Source organism: Simochromis diagramma, unplaced genomic scaffold (assembly GCF_900408965.1).
Source record: "Simochromis diagramma unplaced genomic scaffold, fSimDia1.1 OVJJ01000734.1, whole genome shotgun sequence".
NCBI lineage: Eukaryota > Metazoa > Chordata > Actinopteri > Cichliformes > Cichlidae > Simochromis > Simochromis diagramma.
The window spans coordinates 143,020-167,686 of record NW_024387513.1 but is presented as its reverse complement, the minus strand read 5'-3'; the positions used below and the strand labels follow the sequence as shown (position 1 = coordinate 167,686).

Below are 24,667 nucleotides of genomic sequence, written 5' to 3'. Positions count from 1 at the left end.
GTCTTGTCTCTGCTAGCCAGCTAACTAGGCCTCTTAGTTAGCTAGTTTAGTGTTAACTTATGTTGTAAATTTATGTTGCATGTAGCACCTTGGTCCTGGAGGAACGTTGTTTCGTTTCACTGTGAACTAAATGTATATGGTTGAAGTGACAATAAAGCCAACTTGAACTTGAACTTGAAAGTTAAAATATTAAAACTAATAAAACAAAATTTAAAAACTGACTTTTTCCATTTGGTTACATAGTAGATTTAGGTTGAATGATCTATTGCTTTATCACATATTTAGGTTGTAAATCATGTTTTAAAAAAGTAACAAAGTAACTAATTAATTTCGAAAAAGAGTAATCAGTAAAGTAATGGGATTACTTTTTAGGGGAAGTAATCAGTAATTAGTTACTGATCACTGATTACTGATGATACAACACTGATCAGCATAAAGTTAACAAGCAAGTTTGACAAACTGTTACAGCGCAAACATATCAGCACTTTCAGCACCAACTAACACCTGCAGTCACATTTGGCGCCCCCTACTGTCACTCTGTAATGACTGCAGGAAGAAGGTCTAAATGTGAATGAAAGCAGCACAGAGTCAGGAGCAGAGAGGTCCTTGAAGCTGCAGATCAGACTGTAAAGATGAATTGTTGAGGAGGAAGAAGCAGATGTGAAGTTTTCAGTGTGACAGCATGTTGTCAATCAGAGCTGCTCACAGTTTAAATGTGGGAGTAGAAGGAAGGACGAGAGCAGTATTACTGCACATGAGCCAGTAGAGGGCAGCGCTCTCATGAACTAACATCTGCTTCCATCATCTCACACATCAGCACTTTGATTGTTTATATTTTATGCTCTAGATTGTTTTAAGGTAACAGTGTCTTCCTAATATACTGAGGATGAGGACCCACTCACCAACAAATAACTTCAGTCTGAGAGCTGAAGTTTGTCTTTCAGCTGAATCAGACGGCTGATTAATTCATAAACAGATGTTGCTGTTATTGTAAATAAATAGTTGTTTCCTGAGTTTGAGCCTCTTCCTGTCTCTCGTTGCTCTTCAATGTGTGAGCCCAGCTGTGACAGTATGTCAGTACATACATCATGTTGGACATCATGTGTATCATAATCAGTGATTGTCTTTTTCTTCTATCATTATTCTGTAGTGAACGCATAAATAATGACCGAGACTAGACTTATCATTACTTTGACTTACAGGTTAATCTGTTGACTTTAGGTAAAGGTCAGAGGTCAAAGGGGTCTTTTTTTAAAATATATTTTAAATCTTGGTACCCTACTTTCTAAATGTTGACCTTACACAGCACACTAGCAAGAATCATCATATCTAAGTTTTAATGCTTTTCTGCTGAAACCATTTTGAGCTCCTCTTTGTGAAGCTGTCCCCGTGTTTGTAGTGCTCACTGTTTACTGATATATACACCATTAAATGTGCAGCAATGACCTTTAGAAACTGATCAGACAAGAGTTTCTGGTTTGGAGTGACACATTAATCCTTGTCTCAATTTGTTACCTGTTTGGCTCCAGTGACTCATTTCACTTTGACATCGACAGTTTGGATCACTGTGTCAGAGTCTGGGGTCTTCATCTGTGCTAAGTCTTCTTTTTATTTGTTTGTTTGTTTGTTTTGGTGTCAGAGAACTCGACAGACAAGAACCTCCATCTCTGTTTGTAAAGAACTGTTCTTGGAGCAAGACTTGACTTGAAGCTCTGAACTGTCTGTGACCCAGTGTTGTATTATTTTTGTGGTTTGTTATTCTTTAGTGCTTAATATGAGTTTGGTTTGGTGCCTTTGAGTTTTGTCAATGAATTTCCTGTTTTACTTTGAAGGTGTGTGTCTTATGTTGATGTTTCCTCTTTTGCGTCCACCTGGTCCCTTCAGTTAATTTGTATCAGCTGTGTTCCCCTTCTGGTCCTTGTTCCCCGTGTGTTTGCCTCTGTATTTTTCTGCCTCCACAAGTCCTGCACTTGGGTCCTTTTTATCCTGCCTGCCCACACACAGACCATGACATGTACTTTCAGTATTAAGTTAGCTTCAAAATCAAAGGTCATAACCTAACCTTACTGACCAATCAAATCTTAGGTAAAGATGATCACTTAAATAACTGAACATTTTTAATTAATGCTTTTTTTTTTTTTTTTTTTAAAGTAAGTATAAACTAATTTTGGAGGTGTTTGGTTGATTTTGAGGTTTAGACTAATCAGCTTTGTTCTGCACTCAATCAGAGCCAGAGAGCTCACTTTTTCTACTTTCAAAGGAAAATCTTGTAGTGCTGAAGGGCAGAGGGCACTAGAATCATGGTTCACGCTGGCGTTCATTTGTAGAGTTACAGTGTTATAACACTTATTGTTCATTTGTAATGTGAATTGTACCCATTTGTGTGATATTGAGTGTGACTAACAATGTCCACCATGACTGAGACTGCTGTGCCAGTTGATGAGCTCTGGTCAGAAGTATTGAGTCACTGAGAGTCAAGTAGTGTTGCATAATGAACATGTGCTACTGAGTATGTGTCTGTGAGCTAAAAGCAATGATAGTAATGTCACCTATGCAAACATCAGTGCATTCTTGTTGCAGTGGTGTGATGTTTAAGGTGACTTTGTGTCATTTGTCTGGCTTCAGTCACAAAAAACAGATAAGCGCACTAAAGGGTTTGCCACTTTGCAGAAAAGCAGGACTCAATTGCAGGACTTCTTTAGCAGAGACAGTGAATTATTTACTGTGAAATCGGTGCAAAAACAACCGTTCCAAAAATTTGACATTCACAGCAGTGTAATCCCAGCTCTCAGTGCGATGCTCCACGTACAAAAACACTCCATCCACAGCTTCTCCAATTTACAAAGAGTCTCTGAGCTTTCTCCATCTCCACTCCATAGGAGAACACAGGTAAGTAATTCTCACATAACAAGACTGTCTGTTTGTTATACAACAACCCAGCGCTGACTACAACTTAGATACTCTCCTGAATATTGGCTCCTAACCAGGCAGGAACGTGCAGCCCCGAAACTGAAGCTGAAAGTCCTCAAAGTCCTGATGCTTCACAAAGACGAGAACACCGGAATGTGCACACACAAAGACACACACACGCACACAGAAAGACACACAGATAGTGAAGGGAGAGAGGGAGAGCTTGAGTAGGACAGAAAGACAGAAATGGCAAGTCAGACCTGGAGAATGACAAAAATACAATATATAAAATACTGCAAAATCATGATACATTAAAGTGGTGTGTGTGTGGTTGAGAAGGTGAAGACACATTAATGTGTTTGCTGTGATGCAATCAAGGTCAGCCGTTCCTGCCTCCCTCATGCTCAGTGTTTACCTGATAAATAGATCATGGAATGTTAGAAACCTGCAGTGACTCGTTAATCCTTGTTTCAGTTTGTTACCTGCTCGGCTCCAGAGACACATTTCACTTTGACAACAACAGTTTGGATCACTGTGTCGGAATATGGGCTCTTTATCTGTGGTAAGACTTCTTTTTATTTATTTGGTGGGAGGGGGGTTGTTTTGTTTTCTATATTTATGTTTATAAAGAACTGTTCTTGGAATCATGCAGAGACCTGCAGGACTTTGTCTCATTGAGGTGACTTAAAAGAAACTCTGAGCTTTCAGGTTCAGTTATGTGCTTAAGTCACACTGATATGGAGGATTGTAATTTCAAAATAAAAGATCATAACATAACTCTAACCCCGCTGACTAATCTCACGATCATCATTCAAACAAGTGAACATCGTATCTGATGCTTCTTTAGAAAAAAAAGTGCAACCTAATTATTTTGGATGCTGGTGTGTAGTGGTGTATGAGCTGATTGATGTTCCTGGTGAGTGTTTCATTATTCACCATTAAACACTTTTCTTTGTTGTATTTGCCACATAGAGATACAACACAGCTGACTGCAGCAGCAAGGTTTTTTTTTTTTTTCAGATTTTCTTTCTGTCATGACAGCTACATTAAAAAAGACTCATTGACACAAACTCAGGAGCCCAGCTGTCTGAAACGACAGAAGATGAAGCAGGTTTACTGAATTTATGAAACATAATTCTAAGATTTAACTGAGTATGGACCTGTCTGTGCTGAATTGTGACAATCATCAGTTACACAATTTTATTTTAGCTTTTTTAGTTAAGACAATTATGGTTACATTCATCAACAAGTCATCAGGTTTGTTCTGCACAGGGGCGGATCTAGAAGGGTGGCATCTCTTGCCACCCCTAGTGCCACCTTTTTGCATATGACAGTGTAGTTTATTAATATAAGATTAGCATTAGCTTAAAGCGCATTACCAAGTTGAGCTTAGCTACAGTTAACACTGAATATAAATTCTAAAATTGAATATATTGCATAGTGCAGTGCTTCTCAAACCTTTCACAATGAGTACCACCTCATAAAATATATGGCTCTTGTATCATCTTTATGACCCACATTAAAGTCATTTGGTTGTTTAGGAAGAGGGGAAAGTTTTGGGAGTGACGGCAGCGGCCCATATTGCCCATATCACAAACCGCCACAAAGTAAAATGCGAATGTAAAATCAAAAGTAGTCAAAATGGCCAATAACATTTTGGACCTCAGAGGGTTAACCGAACAACTCGTGAAAAAAGTAGGTTAGAATTTTAGTTCATGACAGATTTCTGACATTTTGTTCAAATTTAAGCAACAATTTGATTTTTTTCTAACAAAAACCAGTGAAAGCGAAGTTAGTTTTGTGTTTGTAAATGAACCACACCGTGTTGTGTAGCTTTCTGGATTTTATATTTATTAATAATACAGGCTAAACAAACACACACTGTCTCATAGCATCTATTGGTGTGGGGTCTTTTTGTGTCACAGGAAGGCAAAAAGGAAAAAATAAATAAATAAATAATTTCTTTTTACAGCATGTTAGTGATGGGTTATAGTGAGGATGGCGTCACTTCTCATTGAAAGCAGAGGCAGTTTTTAATTAGATATTAATAATTAGATATATTATTTATTTATTTATTTAGACTAATAATGGTGACCTGCTTGGACCAAAGCCTCCAGGCTGATTTTTTTTTGTCTCAGTACAAGCTCGACCAGAATATATCTAAAATCATTACTCTGTTATTTAATAAGTGACGATCTAAAGTTTCATAGTAACTATTTTTAAAAAATGCATAATTGCTCAACACTGAAACAGCTTCTTGAATGTGACTTCACTGGGACTGAACCTGTTTCCCTGTTGATGTTACAGAGTGGAGGAAATCACTGATCAACAGTACAGGATCTGCAGTCTGGAGATGTTGTTCAGAGTAGACAGATGAAGAAACGCGCCACAGAGAAGCTCTGAACTTGAAATCCTCAAAGAGAGGTAAGATTTCTTTAATGTTGTTAAAGGACCAGAAACAGTAACATTTAGAATAAAACACATGATGTTATATTAGTCTGCTGGGCTGCTTCCTGTGAGATGCAGAGAGTAACAGGAAGCTTGTTTTGCTTGTTGATTTTCAGAGTAATAGTGATGGCTCTTCAGGAGATCAGTGTGATCTTCACACACAGACCCTTGGCCTTCTCTGCTGCTGTGCTGCTTCTGACACTCGTCCTCTGCAGAGGTGAGCAAAAACTGCTGAGCATTTAAACTCATCTCTGATCATTTTTGGTTGTTTTGTTTAAACATAAAAAAAAATGGTTCTCAAATTCACAATTGTTGGAAACTAGCCAGAACGACCAGGAGGACAATATAGAGTTATGAAAGAATGAACGACTGAACATGGCTGGCTGTGTTGTGGGGGCCTTGAAGTTCTTTGGATTTATAACAGAAATGATGCTTCGTTTATTCCTGTGTTTTACTGTCTGATGTTGTATAAAGTTGTGAGTGTGTCTGCTCCTCTCTGTCTCCTCAACAGGATCATTTGTAGTGGATGTGACACAGAGCTCCTATCAGGCAGAGGAGAACCACAACATCACACTGGAGTGGACGTTCACCACCAAACCAGACACGTCCCTCTCAGCACTGAAGATCTCCTGTTACCTGAATACTGATCAAACATACTCAACTCTGTATTTTCTTCGTGGTGGTGTCGAGTTCTCAGAGTTTCAGGATGAAGAGTTTTCAGGACGAGTCCAGAGTGACAAAGACGCCCTCAGAGAAGGACGAATCAGACTCCAGCTGTCCAGACTCAGGACTGAGGACTCGGGTCTGTACCTGTGTGAGGTGGACACAGGTTATGGCCGCGGCTACAACAGCTGCAGAGTCACCGTCTCTGGTAAGATAATTCATTTATACACATGTGATCACTGTGAGCTGTTAAACTGGATCAAGGTTGGATCCTGACATTGGTGTTTATAAACCTAACATTTCATTTTTTGAAGAGAGAAAAAGAAAAAAAGCTCTCTTAAGATAGTTTCCCCCTTCATAAAAACTGTGTCTTTATAAATATCCTGTTTGATTGATGAAGTTTCCGATTCCAGACAAAAATGACCAGAAAAACTGTGTAGTTAGAACACATAGAATACATCCATAAACTGCATCACACAGACACACACCTGCTAATTAGTACTGAGTACAGTAACAGACGTGTAGGAAACAAACCACAGAAATGATATGATGGTAAAAGTATCCATGGAGACCAACACTGGTTCATGTAGAAGACTGTAAACATGGTCATTTCTGCTTTAAGTTGGACTTTTTAACACAAGAGTCTTTGTGGCTTACAGACACATGAGGCTAATTCTTCATGGATCTGGTAACATCCCTGAAGGAGGCCTCAGAGTCTGAGTCGACCACAGAAATCCACAGTGTCCAACCTCAGTGACACTGTTACTGAGCAGCTTCATCAGGACATGTGAGGAAACCAACACTGAAGAGCTACAAACTGTTCCTCTGATCACAACACTTTGTTTGTTTTTTTGGTTCTTCATTGTTGGTTTCATGTTTTGGTTTCTTTTCAGTCTTCAGTTTCCACTTGGTAGCAATAAAACTGTGTACAGAGCCGAGAGCAGCTTAATTCACTGCTACATTACATCAATTTTAAGTTAATAAAACAATTTATTAAACAATATTTAATTTTACTTTATTTTAGAATCAAAGCCTGAGAAGAACGAAACAACTCAGCAACCTGGAAGTCTCCAACCACCAAATCTGAATGACGAGACCAGACGTAAAAATAAAGTCTTTACAGTTTACAAAATCATTCTTTCATTGTATTGCTTATACACAGTACAGTCAGGAGATATGGGCCAAATCTGAGAACTAGGTTAATCTACCAGAACAGAAAACACAGTTTTCTAGAAATGGATTTCGTTCAGTCTCAGACTAAAAGGAGTCCAGGACTAGGCTCGTTCTATAGAAGTGAAACTGAGTCTGTGTAGTGTTGGCTTAATGAAAGGTAATGGCCAGTGTTGGGGAGTAACGGAATACATGTATCGCCGTTACGTATTTAAAATACAAAATATGAGTAACTGTATTCCGTTACAGTTACCATTTAAAAAGGTGGTATTTAGAATACAGTTACTTTGTTGAAATAAATGGATTACACAGCGGTATTTTCCTGTTTCATATTGTCGTGGGTCAGGACTGTTTGAGTTTTGTTTGACAGCTATGTTCCTGTGTGTTTCCTGGGTGAGAGAGCGCCTTTTTGTTGTTGTTGTTGTTGTTGTGCTAAGCTACAGAATGCTACAGGCATAGCCCTAAAGAATGTAGCCTCATAGGCAGTGTAGTCCGTGCTACAGGGAGAATGGACCGCCATACCCGTTATGTGTCCTTGATCGCGAGGAGGGAGAAAAAGGAAGTAGAAAAGTACGAGCAGTCATCGAGCAGACATCGAGGGCTGGAAACATGTAAATATAATAATAACCACTGCAGCCAAGAAGAGTGCCTGACGAGCCCAGTTGTAAGTAAGCTATTAAGACTCAGCTGTACACCGTGTTCGTGTTTTCCTCCGAAACAATAAGTTCCGTTGGAGCAGCCTTTCAACGCCTCTCTCTGTCTCTCGCTAGCAAAGTTGACCCAGACAACAAAGTAAAGCTATTTTTGGCAACGAGCCCGACACAGAACCCGACGTATTAGCCAGAGGTCCCTTTACTATGGTTCGGAGTAACCTTCCCAACACTGGTAATGGTAGGGAGGTAATGAAACATCAGGCTAACAATACAAACAGTTTTCATGTTAGATCATCTTTGAAAATCTGGAAAACAACAAAGTAAAATCCTCCCATAAACCTGCAGCTCTTTCAGGTAAACATACTGAGGTTCTGATTCAAAATGTCAAATATCAGTTTTATCCAGTTCTGGGTTTTGGGGCCTCGAGTCTTTCCTGGGGCAAAAGGCCTGATGTAACCTGGAGGTCACCAGACTGTAAGTGGAGATAAATTAAATGAAACATGTAAATACAGTCTGGTGTTCACCTCTCAGAGTAATACTGGTTTTTACCTAATTCCACTTATTGTCTTTAAATTGTGCTCATTTACATCATTAACACTGAATTATGTTTGTACTGTGTTTGTAACTGTGGATTGTCTTTGTAGGCCAGGGAAGAATCGTCATGACTGTATTCATCTGTATCTCTGTGTTCCCGTGGGGATTTATGTTTTATCATAATTGTAGAGAACACGTAAGTCTGTGATTTTCTTGTATAAGCTGTAAATGTAAAAATATCAGAACATTTAACAGATTTTTACAGTATGTGTCAGAATCATTTGCTCTGTCACAGTTTAAGTTTCTTAAACTTGTCATATTCAGTATAACTCAGTGAATCTTTCAATTTTCTTTCATTTTTAAACAGAGGAGGACTTCCTCACGCAAAACCACAAGTTCTTGATGAAGACTTTCTGGACCTCGTTCAGGTTCATGACTGTTAGCATCTCATCTCAGACTGTGAATAGAAACACATAACATCCTGATGATAAACCAGATTTGAAGTTTCCCGTTTTGATGCTGTTCAGTAAGATGGTGCTGGGAACCAAGGGACAAACAACAACTTAAACAACAGAGAAAACTGTTGAATCCAGGGCTTCAGACCAATATCGATATCTTTCATCACATTCTGAGATAGAACAGCTGGATCGAGTTGAACAAGATTTCCAAAACATTAAAGAATCTGCGATTTATATTGATTTTAAGTGCGTTTAAAAAAATAATGCTATGTAAGATGAATGGAGGAGTAGATGAGGTGGACAGCACGATAAAAAATGTACACATTTTCCCACTGTGGTGGAAGTGTGGTCTTTGGCCTGCTGCAGAGGAGAGGTGACGCAGTGAGCTCACAGGGCGGAGCAGAGGTGGGAAAGAGCAGGTGTGCTGAACTGGATCGATGAATGGAAACTCTCTTTTGATGTCTTGCAGTGAGACGGAGCGGGAGAGTGACAGTCAGAGTAGCCTTTCTCATGGACAGAAGCCCGAAACCGTACTAATCACTACTGTCAATAAAAGCACTGCTAAAACGGCAAAGCTGACGTGTCCATCCTTGGATCCTGTGTCACACCCACATTCTCACCTGAGTTTTCAGTGACGTCATCACACCTGTCAAAAATCTGATTTCTAACAAATGGCATTAGTGCAGATCAGCCAGTAGATGGCAGCATCCTGTTAAATCTACCTGCATGAGTTTACAGTATGATAATAATAGCTGAACTGTCTGTACAGTTGTTGTATTGTTTGAGTTTAGTATCAGGTAATTATGATGACAAATAAGAACCAGTTTCCTTATCTGCATGAACTTGGCCACCAAAACCACTTCAGGTGTTTGATGCATAATAACTTTGACATTTTTAATCACTTGTTGTGCTGCTATTTTTAAATGTGTGTGTTTTTGTTTTGTTTTTTGTTTGTTTTTTGGTGGTGTGAAGATTGTACAAAGACAAAATATCAAATGTTTGTAGATACAGTACAGTTTATAGTGACGTTTATGCTGGAAACAAGGCTCTGTGCTGCACTGGGTCGGCTCTGATCACATCTGAGGGCAACATTATTTTTTTTCCACATTGCGTGACTTGATTTTATATATTCAGATGTAACTAACCATATAAATGTGATGTTGATGATTTTTTCATGTGAGCTGGTGATGATATAATGTATGTTTCTTTTTGTCTGTTTTAGCACATCATCTTAAATCCAACCTGCTTTTCATCATACATGTTGAAACGATGAGAATAAGACAAATTAATCTTTAAATGTTTATTTCTGTAGGACACAACACGACTAAATAGAATTGAGAAAAATCCACAAAGCAAACAGATGTTAAAACAGATGTTAAAATAGACACAGGTTATTGCAGCGGCCACAACAGCTGCAGCGTCACTGTCTCTGAGAACTGAAGGCAGTGGAGCTGCTTCATGGCAGAAATGTGTTAAACAACAAAGCATGACACTAACAATATAAACAGACATGACTCAATATCTGTGCCACTTACATCAATATATACAGATATCCATTGACCTTTGATTACTTAACTATACACCTTTCCAAAACTGTTTGTTTATAAAATCTATAATTATACACAATAAGCACATAAATATTTAATGCCCCACTTCATCCCTTGTTTATTTTAAATACAGCTCAGCTCATCCCTGAACTCATAACTGTCATGTGACAGCTGTGTGCAAGCAAGATAGGACCCAAAGTGCAGACTTATAGAGGAGGAAGGTAAATTCAAACTTAGATTTACTGCAAACACAACCAAAAAACCTAAACTGAAAACTGCAAAAACCTGACAGGCAGACGACACAGCATGGTAAGATGGTAGATCGCAACACAGACAGAGGAAAACACAGGGCTCAAATACACAGAGGGAGCAATCCGTGAATGAGAGACAGGAGGGAAACACAGCTGGGGCAAATCAGGGCTAACAAGACAGGGGAAGCAAAACCTGATACATTAACATGAGACAGACTTCAAAGTAAAACAGGAAACGTAACACAGATGCGGACTTGATAAGGGGATTCACAGCAACTAAGGAACACAGACTGAAGCCAAAAGACTAAAACTCTAACATAAACCACGCAGAGAACGTAAACTCAGCACAACCCTTTAACCCATTAGACAACGAAGGCTAAAAATATAATAAACCCAGAACCAAAAACACAAAACCACTGGGTCGACGACCCAGGTGCCCTAACAATAACTCCACAGTCTGTCTGTGAACAAATGTTTAAGAAATTTTTTCTGGTAAGAGATTATTTCTTGCTTTCTACATTATTCGACCAGTTTTAAATTTTACCAGATCCACAAATTTCAAGATCCTTGATCTTAAAAATATGAGCTTGAGCACTCCAGATGTCCAACCTTAACTATCATTATTGGGGGTTTTTTGTTTTGTTTTTTTAATGTGCATAGTGGCTGTTGTGGGTTTGTGTTACCCCATATATCCATACGGTAATTCGGGAAGATGAGTCACCCAGCATGTTTTATGGGCTTATCACACCTGTTGGCATGTGAGTGAATGAGTGTACAGTAGACCAGCCAACTGCCCACAGTGTATGCCAGCTTTGCCCCAGTGTGAGAGCTGGATTAGCCCTTAAAAATATTGCTTAAGAATCTGTTTGTTTGTTTGTTTTTTAATTTATTTAGTCCATGTAAATAATTGCATATTCATCTGGACACAAACTGTCAACCTGCAAAACAGATTGTCAAAAATTAGTCTAGTTTTACCAAATACAATATGTAACTGTTTCATCTACTTTCAAAAGCACTTCATCAACAGCTTTTTATAAATAAAGTTATTTTCCTGAAAGTTTTACACATTGCAAAGTCAGCCAAGTTGGAAAGGCTTGGAATGGAAAAAATCCATTAAAGCAATACTGTCGCATTTGCTCTTCATGGATGACATCACTGTCGGAGCCAGAATGCAACACAACTGGTTTTCATCCTGCGGTTAGAGAGTCTTTCAGAAGGAGTGAATAAGCTTTTGAATCAACTTTGCAACCATAGGGCACTGCGTGCTTCATGTAACTGAAGGAAGGGTGAATGGAAAAATGCACTGAAACATTCCTGATAAAAATCTGCTGCCATCCACCAGGACGATGAAGATGAAACCAGAGTGGATGCTTCAGCAGGACGATGATCCCAAATAGGATTTGAAGACAGTTTGTGTGCAAGAATGGGCCAAAATCACACCCAAGTAATGCACCCACTATTTTCTCTATAGAGGAGCAGATTAAATACTTTTTCTTAAACTCTTTTATGCACATCTATGCTTTAATTTCTTTGCATGTTTGGATTGGTTGTTACTGACATCTGGTTAGAATTTCATGTCAGTAGAACCTTTAGAAATATATTTACTTACAAACTTGGTGGCGTGTTCAATGCTTATTTTACCTGCTGTATAAATGTAAACTATTTCAAGATCTCTTTTTTGGAAGTAGCTCCACTGTGGTCTGTACTGCTTCAATGACAGCAGATTAAATGTGGAAAAACAGGCATTCTTCAAATAACACCTTCATTTCTTAATCAGCTGTTTGTGAATGGATGCGTCTGTGTTTATTTAATGTGTGTGTGCTCGAGTTCTGTGGAAGTAAAAACTACTTTAACATCTTTCCATCTTTTTTCTTTTTTTCCTTGTCATCATTAAGACTTTCTGCAGCTTCACTTTGATTGCTCCACTTCCAGTGTATTTCAAACAACTGGATGGGGTGGGTACAGTATACTCTGCGGTGGGGTTGGGTGGGCTGCCCCAGGTTCTGTGGGACTTGGTGGTGTTGCTACTGTGGGCCCGGGTCTGGATGGGACTGGGCCCCTAGGGGAGCTGGCCCCAGGGATGGGCTGCCTGGCCCTCCCTTCCTTCCCTCCCCATCCCCGACTGCCTCCCACTTCCCACTCCACCACACCCACCCACACATGCAGGGCCTTGGGGTGCAGGTGTGTCACCAGGGTGCAGGGGAGGCATTCTGGGTGCCTGTGCCTCAATTTTATTTCACAAACTAGACATCCACATTACTCACACTCTCATAACACATACATATAGGACCTTGGGGGTGGGCACGTATGCATTCAACCTCACCTCTCAGTTTTAAATGCATGTAGACATTGAGGGTTGTCGGGAGTTTGAAAAACTACAGTGCATTTAAAACCCACTCATGTGTAGTGTCGCTGTGTGTTGTTCTACAACGCATTTAAAATCCATGTTTTAGTAGCAATAGTTGCCTTGTGATGTAATTCACCTGCAGTGATAAGTGTCGGGCTTGTTTACTTTACCTCAGCAGACAATTGAATCTATCTTTATCCTTGTCTTATCTGCACACAGTCTAACAGTCCAAACTCGCAACTGTTTAAAGCCCAAACTGGCTAAACTGGTCTTGCAGCAGCTCACAGATCAGTTTATCAAGAGAAAAGTGCAGATTTGTGAGATTCTTTGAGTTTGTGAATCAGCCGACTGCAGGTGTGTAATTTCCTATTTTTATTTCAACATGACATCTTTATAAGCTTTTAAGCAGTCTGTTATCACTGCTTTCTCAGCTTTTGTGTGTTGCTGTACTAACAGCAGTGCGTGAAATCCTTTTTCGTTGTCTGGTATCTATTCTAGTCAACTTTTTTTACTTCATTAATGTTCAATAGTAAAAAAAACATAAATGGAAATGAGCAAACAGAACCAAAAAAACCCAAAAACTGGCATGTAAATGTGAATGAATTATTGTATCCATTGCAGATGTAAATAATAAGATATTAATTCATTTTGTCCGCTCAGTCGTTACAGTCTCATAGAGAGAGACGTCACAAACAAAACGATCAAAGAAGAGACTACAAGCACTGTTTCCATAGCAAACTGAAACCTTGATTTCAGCAGACTCATTCAGCTTAAAAGCTCTTTAGAAAGTTTCTGTGTAGAAACTGATTGGATCTTATTATGACATATATACCTGTATACACTAGACATGTAATCATAGTTACCTTCATAAATTGTGTGTAATCATATACACTCGTATATACTATGCATGCTCACAATGAAGTGTTTATATATGGAGTCACTGTGTTAAGCATTTAACCTGCATGTTCAAATCACATGACCCATATATTTAGGTCATATATATCTCCAGTATGTTACAAAAATATTGTGCCACTTGTTGTATGACCAAATGTTGATTAATACTGCTTAAAAATGTAACCCTTTATGACCTACTGTCACTAGTCCAACAAAGGGTTAATTAAACTTGGTACTGCTAAGGTATGTGCATATGACCCTTCTTGGCATGCAACTGCATCTAACTGTACAGTAGAAGCATGCGGTGGTTCGAGATGGCTGTGCAGCAGAAGCAGGCAGCGGGGTTTGACTGATGCTTCATGGCGTGGGCCGCTCTTTAGTTGGCTGTACAACAAAGGCATGCCGTTGTTTGGATGGCTGCCAAGCAAGGGCCTGCAACCTTCTCAAGTAGCTATAGGGAAAAACATAAGCCCCTTGAACACCTATAAGAAAAAAACAACCCTTACTCAGCATGGATAGCAGCTTATGTCCAGCATGCGTGCCCAAGGAAAGTGTTAGATGGATTAACTGCCTTTCTCTAGACTTTCAGACTCACTTTGGCCATGAAACTGTCAAACGGACCAAATGCAGTGATGGATGAGAGATTGTTCTGCAAGACGTTATGGTGCGGGGTCATGTATATCATAAGTGGAAGATGAAGAGGGAAAAAAAGAGGATGAAATGATACAAGAGGGGTGATCCCTGTTCCTATATAAGATGAGTCTGATATGCATTGGCTGTCTCTCTTCTTTCTGCTGCTTCTTTCCTGTCTGTCTTTTGTGTGTGTTTGTGCTTTAAGGCTCGACACTGTATAAAAATATTAACTCGCTCAGTGAAACAGGAACTGAATGAGAGCAGAAAAACAAGAGGGCAGACTTTTGAGCTCATGTTTAATGGTTCATATGTTTGTAATGCAGCCTTCTGTTTGCACTGCTTAGCCTGTGAGTGTTTATACGGCTGTTTTGTTGTAACTTGTTGTAAATGTCTGGTTCTGTCAAACTGTCATCAACTCACTGACAGCAGCAGTTTCAGCTTTGACAGTCTGACTGCCTCTGTATGTTCAGGTCTTCCTCTTGGTGAACTCTAACATAAACACAGGTTGTGTTATTTATTAAGTAGAGTCATTAAAATGTGTTGGATACAATGGTCTAATGGCATTGATTTAAATTTGTAGATATTTTTGAGCAAGAGTGGTTCTGTTTGGGTGTTGCTGTGTATTTGGAGTGAAAAAACAAACAGAAGATTTCAAGATGAACAGGAATGACTTGATTAAGCAAAAAATGATACAAATGATGGACGGATACCTATGAGGGGCCGTACAAGCCAAAATTCATTCTTTCACTCTCACACACAGACATTCTTCTTTCACACACATATACTTTATACTTGCATTCCTACATTTTGCTCTCATTTGCATGCATTCACTATGCATTTAATCTCACAAATAATATATGAATGTAAGAAGAGAATGCATACATGTCTGAAGAAAATATATGTATGCAAGAGAATAATGTATGTGAATGAAAGAGTATAGTGGAAATGGAAGAAGAAAAGCTGAATTTGAGTAAACAAAATTCATTGCTGCATACAAAAAATGTATTTCAGTGTTTGCTATTATCCACACACACACACACAATAGCAGCCCCTCTCGCTCAGTTTTTGTATTTGGGTTAGCTCGCAATGTGTTGCTCGCGCTCCCAACATTTCTGCCCGTGCGCGTTCAACTCTTTGTGTACACCGTTATATTTGTGTCACAAAACCAGCCAATCACAGACTTGGATGCCGAAAACGTTAGAGCACTTATGGAAATATGTGATGTGTTGATGAATCGAGCAGGTATTTGAAGTTTACACAGCACCATTCTCGCATGAAAATATCTTAAAAGTTTATTTTGTGACCCAGAAAGAGTAATATTTCAAACTCCGCCACTCTGTGTTCCTCCACCACTGCCTCGTTTGAGTTTTGGACGAAATGGATTCTGGGATATTGCATTTCGTCATTTCGAGCTGATTGGAGACCAAAACGGCTAATCAGATATTTTTGCATCCAAGTCTGTGATTGGCTGTTTTTGTGGCAACAGTTGAAGTTTCTTCTCCCCCCTCCCTGCTGTCAGACACTTGAAAGTGACCCGCGCGTGCTTCTCAGCCAATCACAGCGGTACAGACATCCAGCCTTCCGTTTCCATTAAATCTTTTAATGGAACAACAGCAGACATGCTTCACCATATTTTCTTTGGCTTAGAATGAAGTTGGTTTGGAAACATATTCAGCTATGCTTCATCTCCTGCTTTGCGTTTCTGTGGCCGCCCCGTGCTAGCAGTGTCCAAGCGTTTTGTTTTTTTTCTCCCCCTTTTCATTCCGCGCTCCCCCCTGCAATGGCTCTGCGCCCCCCGTAGGGGGCGGGCCCCACACCTTGTGGATTACAAACTTTAACCACGTGCTGAACTTTGGCCCAGCGTTGATGCTACTTGTTAGTATAATGAACTCTAAACTAAAAATAGAACAAAATCCTCTAAAAATAACTATGACAACGCCATCTTCAGCCAGGAGGCAACAGGTCCACGCAGAATGCTCATTTTAACATTCTTATATTAACAGGATTTCAACATTCACGTCAATCATTCACATAGGTATAACTTACCACGTCCTGGTATCTTTCCGTTGTATAGTTCTTGGTGCAAAGGTTATCACGTCATCCAAATCAGTTGGTTGTTTTCTGAACAGACCCAATTCAACGCGTCTTTATAAACACCGGATCTTTATGATAATGTGGCGATACTAAGCTAAAAATCACAAGTATTTATTTGCCATAAATTTGCCACTTTATTGTCAAAATTGTGTATTTTATTCTCGCAATTTTATACCCTCCAAGCTTTGCCGCTGATTGTTTTCTACCTTTGGGAAGGTCTGCCATAGAAGAACCTTTAAAGGTGCCCCAAAGAACCATCAAGAAACAATTGCCCATTGTTCCTTCAGTGGGCTGGTTTCAGTCATTATGCAAATGTACTGTTTATAATGTTGAGGAAACCTGCAGTCAGCTGAGACTAAAGAAGTCACTTGGATGAGTGACGAAACGTTTCTCCCACAAAACGCTACGTCCGGATGAACAGAATCAACTTTTGGAGATTTACTTTCCTGGATGATTGAGAATGCATCGAGACACATAGACATTTATTATTGGTTTATTGTAATTTTCGTAGGTGAACTACAAGGTCGTCGAGACCATTCAGAAACATAAACTACAGTCTTTTTATACTGCAGACACTTTACTCACTTACAGTTGTTTATTCACCTTTCAGTCACTTTAATTTTAAAACTGTGTAATTTGTGTATATACTGTATATTCTGTGTATTTATTATCTCACTCTTATTGCCTATTTATGTCATGTCCTTATCTTCAACGCCATGCTGCTCTGTTGTATGTTAATTGCCCCTTGGGGATAAATAAAGTCTTTGTGATTCTGATTCTGATCCTGACTTCCATCCAATTGTAATTCAATCTAATTGTTTTTCTCCCTCCTCTTCCTCATTTTGTTGGTTCTGTGAACAGAATTAGTGTGAATCTGAATTAATTTGTGCAAACAAGAAAAATCTACAGCTTTTCAGTCAGAGGTGGTCTTGTGATTTAAGCGGGGTAGAGTAGATTTATGTGTTGATGCTTCCTGCTTCAGCTCTACGACTGGCTGCTGAGTGATATTTACACCCCGGCTGGAAACTTTAACCACGTGCTGAACTTTGGCCCAGCGTTGATGCGACTTGTTAGTATAATGAACTCTAAACTAAATATAGAACAAAATCCTCTAAAAATAACTATGACAACGTCATCTTCAGCCAGGAGGCAACAGGTCCACGCAGAATGCTCATTTTAACATTCTTATAGCAGGATTTCAACATTCACGTCAATCATTCACATAGATATAACTTACCACGTCCTGGTATCTTTCCGTTGTATAGTTCTTGGTGCAAAGGTTATCACGTCATCCAAATCAGTTGGTTGTTTTCTGAACAGACCCAATTCAACGCGTCTTTATAAACACCGGATCTTTATGATAATGTGGCGATACTAAGCTAAGAATCACAAGTATTTATTTGCCATAAATTTGCCACTTTATTGTCAAAATTGTGTATTTTATTCTCGCAATTTTATACCCTCCAAGCTTTGCCGCTGATTGTTTTCTACCTTCAGTGGTAGATCTAATAGTGTAAACTATTAGATCAAGGCGCATAGAGACCACTTTGACTTTATTGTGTAATGTTCATTAACAATGAACAAAATTATAAACATTTACAAATATATCAAAGCGAATTTCTAGATGTTGAGCCCACAGCCTCAAACTGGAGCTGTGGGACTTCATAACTGGACAAACAAGAAGCAAATGATTTAAAACTAAGAAGAGCGCAGGTATTTTTGCGGTTACAAGTATTTCCAAACAGTTTTTCTGAAGAGTATTACGCACGTTGCATGGCGCGTTGCATGGCGCGTTGTGACGCGTATAAAAGAGCCATCTGAGAGCCGCTCAGCAATCGCTTCGAAGAAAAGAGACCGAGTCGCTCTGTCAGTCTCTGCACCTGTTACTATGTGCGGGTACAGCTCGCTCTGTAAGGAGTCTTCTTGCACTTTTCTACTCATGACTTTAATCCTGTGATCTGCCTTCATCTTAATCACACCTGTTCAAGGTAAACCGACGTTTTACTTCAACTCTAAGCTCAGCTTAAGGCCAAAACTTTGACTCTTAAATGCCGTAAAAATCTGACATCGATCTGATACCAAATAAATGCACTATTATCGAAACCTTTACCTTTTAATAGCATCTTACCTGGTTGGAGGACTGTGCCCGGATCTCTGATCTGAATACATCATCAAAATACTAAATGTAAAAACATTTTAATGAGCATTAAATCCAAAAACTTGTAAACAAAACCGAAACTTTTCAGCTGAAATCTAATTAGAATAAATTTATCTGCAAGTGTGTTGCCTCTTAACCTGGTTAGACTGACACACTGACAGCGTGGCACGAGTGGGCATCCACGCTGAGTGCCGATAATATAAAGTGTATCCTGTAGTTGTGGCTGCAATCCTCATCGAAGTGTGTGAGAATAATGAAAACAACATTGTTAACAGGTATCAGCACCTGGTTCATTTCTTACAGTGTTGAGCACTGTAAGAAAAACCCTAAACTCTAGTAAAAACCTTGCAGCAGGATTCGTCAGCGCGTTACTGTAAAACTTACAGCAACCTCACTGTAATTTATTTAACAGTTTTACTGTGTTTTTTACATGAAACTACTCAAATTTCTACAGTATCTACTGATGCTATAGATTTTTACAGTAGGGAACAAATTATTTAAACCCCTGCTGATTTTGTAAGATTGGCCACTAACACAGAAATGATTATGATTTCAGTGGTAGGTTTATTTGAACAGTGAGAGACAGAACAGCAACAAAAAAAGAAAACAATTCAGAAAAAGTCATTTCAAAAAAGTTACTTACAACTTACAAAATCAGCATGGGCTCAAATATTTTTCCCTGACCTTATTAACAGATTCTCTAATAATTTGGTCTTAAAAACACTGATAGTATTTCCACAGAATTATATATTATTAGTTGAAGCAGTGGGAGCTGGGACTACATGATCATCAGTGTGTGTGCACAAAAAGGTGGCAAACAAGCTTCCTCAAATATTTTCATATAACATACTACAAATACTAGTAGAATTTTTATTTCAAACAAAAAACAAATATCTGCACTAACAGTAAATACTTTTTTATTGCTTTATTACCAAATTCTGCCAAGGCCACATATTCAGAATCTATATCAGTCCATCGCTGCATGAAAAAAAAAAGCAGGAAGTCATGCTGTGAACATTTCAGAAACAAACCAACAGGGTGAACGTCAAAAATAGCACAAAGTGATTGTTGACACCAGGTCCAGATCTGCAACAGGGTCAAAGAATGACTGCAAGTGTAATAGAACCAAGAGAGACATCAGCTATCAACACACACGTATCTCTGTCTGTCTGTATGTCTGTCTTATTAAAAAGCTGAAGGTAAAAGATTTGGTTTGAAAGGTTCTCTGTTGGTTCTCTCATTTCCACAGAAGCTTCCCATTAATGCCCAGCTATCTTTAAATAACTGTCCTGTTACAGGGTTATGGGGGAAATGACTGTAAAAGGTTTGCACTCACCATGAGCAGCATTTCTCCTGTGATGTTTAACGCCTGTAGTTTTATTTTTAATAAAGGCCCAATATCATTATATAAAGAAAGTGTAATGTCTTCTGAAGACATGATTGGCCCGTCTGTGTTGAGATTTAACAGAATTCATTGTGTCTTCAGTCTCTGTGTGTAATGAGGAAGAAGCTCTGGATCCCCACAGACTGTGAATAAGATGTCAGTGTGGATTTCATGCCTTTCCTCGTGGCCTCACTGTGGACTCTGATCATCTACCTGAGTTCAGTTAAAGGTAAATAATGTGTTTCTATTACAGACTCTACTTTTAGACCATTTTAGCCAACAATATTTAACTAATGCTAAAGTCACCTGCAGGTCTTGATCCATTCTTTGCATGTTATATATTTTTATTTATGATTTAGAAATGGAGGTGTCCAATTATAGCAGGTCTGCCAAGACCGTCACGTTAAAACGCTGCAGTTTCAGAAGAAGCAGAAGTCAGCAAACAAAGACAATTTCACATTTCTCTCTGCTTAACATGCAAGTCCAGTTGTAAAATACTGAATTGCTGAATATATGTTTTATCATGTTTTTATCTCAAGAAGTAAAATGTTAGCTTAATGACAGTCTTCAATATAATTTGTTTTCATATTTATCAAACCTCAGTGGGAGTGAATGTTTGATGTGAATGTTGAAAAGCTTTTAATATGACAATGTCGTGCTCACAGTTTAACTGGACCAGGTTGAAGCTGAGTTAGTCACCGAACTTAAAGGTTAAATCAGTGCGGTGTTAGCACAAAGCAGACAACTTACCAAAGAACCGATTTCAAAATGTTTCTTTCGACACTTTGTTACAAATTGTTTGTTCCCATTTCTTTGGTTGAGCCTATAAAAAAATACCAAAGCTCAAACACGTTGACGGACATAAAAATGTTTTTGCACAAACAAGATCATTCCCAAAAAGCTATCAGCTGAAAACTGGGGCTATCTCAGCATGGAGGCCAGTGTGTGCTTAAACTATTTACAGCAGATGAACAGTATCTGAAAGTCACGTCCTTAAGAAATAGGAAAAATCAAAACAAAACAAAGGTCTGACAAAGGATCTGACAGATTCATCCGGCCAGTTCATCAGAAATGGTCTCAGCTTTGGTTCATATCAGTGTGTTTGAGGAGCTCAGTAATGAGTATCTGCAGCCATCTGTAGGAGGGAGGAGGCTATGTCATGGAGTTCAGCTGTATTTCATGGAGATCTTGTCGAACTGATGAATTATGAACAAAGAAAAGTAACATCACATTTTGATCCACCGCTGTACCATCTGAAAAACAAGGACTAGAAAGTGAGACCATGTTTCTCCCATGCTGATTTCTCTTTATTGGCTCCTGTTTTAAATCCAGACTTGAATTGAAAATCCTTCTAATCACATACAAAGTCTCGAATAATCAGAGATTAGTCAAAACGAGAGTAAAATGTGGAATTATACTGTGGTGGAAGAACATGAAAAACTATCGTGTGGGAGGCTGTCAGAAAGACTGTTTGTTGTGCTTCACAGTTCTGATGTTGTATAAAGTTGCGTGTCTGCTCCTCTCTGTCTCCTCAACAGGATCATTTGTAGTGGATGTGACACAGAGCTCCTATCAGGCAGAGGAGAACCACAACCTCACACTGGAGTGGACGTTCACCACCAAACCTGACACGTCCATCTCAGCACTGAAGATCTGCTGTAGACTGATAACTGATCAAAAACCCTCAACTCTGTATTATCTTTATTATGGTGTCGAGTTCTCAGAGGTTCAGGATGAAGAGTTTTCAGGACGAGTCCAGAGTGACAAAGACGCCCTCAGAGAAGGACGAATCAGACTCCAGCTGTCCAGACTCAGGACTGAGGACTCGGGTCTGTACCTGTGTGAGGTGGACACAGGTTATGGCCGCGGTTACAACAGCTGCAGAGTCACCGTCTCTGGTAAGACAATTCATTTATACACATGTGATCACTGTGTATAAAAAAACAAAAACTGCCAATTTCATAGATTTTTATTTGTTTGTTTTGGTTGTTTTTCTTTTTTCCAGATACAGATTTTGCTAAAACCTCAACAACAGAGACATCACTGCAAAATCCAGCTCCTCAGAAAAAGACTCTAACAAATGGTGAGAAAATGCTCCAACTTTTCTCTGCATCATTCCTGCTTGAGTATTTTTTGGTCCATTTGTGGTGACTATGTTTATTTCTTTATTCAGCATCAGCAGGTCGATCCAGGGTCCCTGTGGTCATTGTTGTCATCACCGTAACATTAGTTTTGGCTCTCGCTGGTTTTGCTGCATATTTCTCTCCACGTCTTGCAGAAACTTAAAGTAAGAAACAAACAAACAAACATGTTGTTGCTTCTTGCACCGTCAGACTGACTCATTACTCTACTTCTTTCAGCAGAAGCATCCAGAGGATGACGAGACACAAAAACAACCACTATCAGTGTAGCTGCTGTACTCAAAGGAGCGTTGGTGTTAATGGAGCTGAGAGAGATTTATCTTTCCTGGATCTTCACATTTATGTTGGATTCAAACCATCAACCACAGGGTGACACTTGGGCCCAGCAGCACTGAGTTCATCATAAGGTCACTCCTACAAAAGGCTGTGAGATTGACTTGAACTTTGACTCCAGCTGAAGACTCGAGCCTCATCCAGCTTATTTATCGAGCTCATTTTCAGACAAACAAAGTGACGTACAAGAAAACCCAGAGTGGAAGATCAGAGGATCTAAACAGGAAATATTTCTTACAGATGTCTTCAGTCAGAGTTGCTGCTGTCAGACTCTGGAGGATCTGCTTGGAAACATCAAGCAGTGAAACTGATGGATTTCCTCCTTCAATACAAAACTGTGAAGTTCAGCCTGGAGAAGAAACACTCCTCTGCCTCACTGTCAGCGTGTTTAATGAATTTACTTACTGTTTGTTTGTTTGTTTGTTTGTTAGTTAAAGGTGAACTTAAACCTTTCAGGGAGACCTCAAAGTGTCTCTGAGGGACTAATTAAAGGGTTAAAATCCTCCCTGATCATCACTGTGCTGGGCTGACATAGATCATTCCCAAACAAGCAGTCTTTTCCATTCCATTTGCATTCATTACAGATGGAAGTGGATATTTCCAGCACAGTTCGGGGGGGGGGTCACCTGAAAATTGTGTTGGTGACACAGAAGACTGGAAAAGCACCAACAAGTTTTAAAGTAATAGAAAGAGAATTTATGGAGCTCATAAGGAGAACTCCTTTGTTTTACTGACCTCACTGTATGAAAGCAGACTTTGTTACCACAGCTGATGAGCTCTGATTGTTTTTTGTTTTCTTTCTTTCATCTTTACTGTCTGAGAGAACCTGAGCTATAAGCTGATTACTTTAAACACCCTTCGTTAATCATCTGCTGCACTTTATAAACATCCAAAACAAGGTGATTTACATCTCTGGATTTTTAAAGCTACAAATAATTCATTAAGTTTAATGTTAAACTTCCTGCTGGTCAGGACTCGAAGTTCAGTCTGTAAAGTTTAGTCTGATTTGTGATCGTGTTTTCAGTTTAGTGCTGAGAGTTGCGAGTGTAAAAGTGTCCAACGGTTTTATTTGTTAATTTTTATTAAATCTTTGGTTTATTTTTAAGTATTAAAGTTTTACATTTACAGTGTCTTCACTGTGTTGCTGAACAGACAAACAGGAACTTTAATGCTCCATGTTCATTATGTGTCACTGTAATTAAGTAGAGATGTCTTTTACTACCGAATGTAAGATAGAAGATGTAAGAAATTATAAAATGAAATGAGAGATGATAAAAGCTTCACTTGTTTTACTGGAGATGAAATGTTGATGTTCACCTTAATTTTGACTCATCTTTTCAGTGCAATACCAGAACTGGACACTAGAGGCCACCGTCTGATTTCTGTTTTAAAGCAGTAAACGTTGTCACTGATTTGTTCCACACATGAGTGTGAGTCTACGCTTCCTACGTACAAACACGTCTCTGCAGCCTCCGTGACTGCTGCAGTCAGTGGGGGTTATTGTTAATGTCCTGTAGGGGGCGACAAACAGACTTTAAAAGTAGCTACAGCCCTCGAGGCCTGGAGTTCGACACCCCTGAGCTACAGTGATCAACTTCCTTTTAAAGTGTTTTGAATGAGTGTTTTGTCCACCATCACCATCAACAGATACAGCAGTCCCCTGTCAATCACAAGTTAAGCCTACCGTAAAGCAGGCCTGTCCTCATGTTCTTTACTCTGATGGGACTATCGTTACCAACTGAAGGTCATGTTGTGTCAAATGCTCCTTTTATCTGTTGCTCATGAGGAAAATAAATTACCAGACAAACTAATTCAAAAAGAAAAAAAAAAATACAGAGAAAATGACTCTTCTCTCTTTTTAGAGTCGAGTCCTCAGGATCTAAAGTTTGGAGAGTTCTTGGATGAAGTGATGTCTCTGTCATTGTGGTTTGATATAAACTCAGTGACAGAGATTTAATTTTGACAGTCTTGAATTTGCATTCGCATTCATAAACATTAAAACAAATCTTCTTAACGATGCAGAATTCACTCGGCTCCACAGCTTCAGGA

General features: G+C 39.1%; 2 protein-coding genes across 4 annotated transcripts in view; both read left to right on the top strand.

The window, feature by feature from the left end:
- LOC120725803 overlaps positions 1-24,667 on the top strand; it is a 69,007-nt gene that overhangs the window by 19,850 nt on the left and 24,490 nt on the right. The window contains exons 3-7 of one of the 3 annotated variants that reach the window (XM_040018848.1): positions 5,475-5,575; positions 5,870-6,229; positions 7,046-7,123; positions 8,489-8,574; positions 8,746-9,270. The exons of 1 other annotated variant lie outside the window; for it this stretch is intronic. In XM_040018848.1, the coding sequence (XP_039874782.1) occupies positions 5,485-5,575; positions 5,870-6,229; positions 7,046-7,123; positions 8,489-8,574; positions 8,746-8,781 (651 nt within the window). In that variant the 5' untranslated portion in view covers positions 5,475-5,484 and the 3' untranslated portion in view covers positions 8,782-9,270. Of the gene's footprint in view, positions 1-5,474; positions 5,576-5,869; positions 6,230-7,045; positions 7,124-8,488; positions 8,575-8,745; positions 9,271-24,667 lie in introns of those variants that run through there. One more of the 3 variants, XR_005694219.1, reaches the window with a different exon arrangement.
- On the top strand, positions 20,225-23,890 carry LOC120725805. The gene is made up of 5 exons (XM_040018854.1): positions 20,225-20,373; positions 21,683-22,042; positions 22,150-22,227; positions 22,318-22,431; positions 22,505-23,890. Exons 1-4 carry the CDS (start codon positions 20,316-20,318, stop codon positions 22,428-22,430), a joined length of 609 nt encoding a protein of 202 aa, XP_039874788.1. The 5' UTR covers positions 20,225-20,315; the 3' UTR covers position 22,431; positions 22,505-23,890.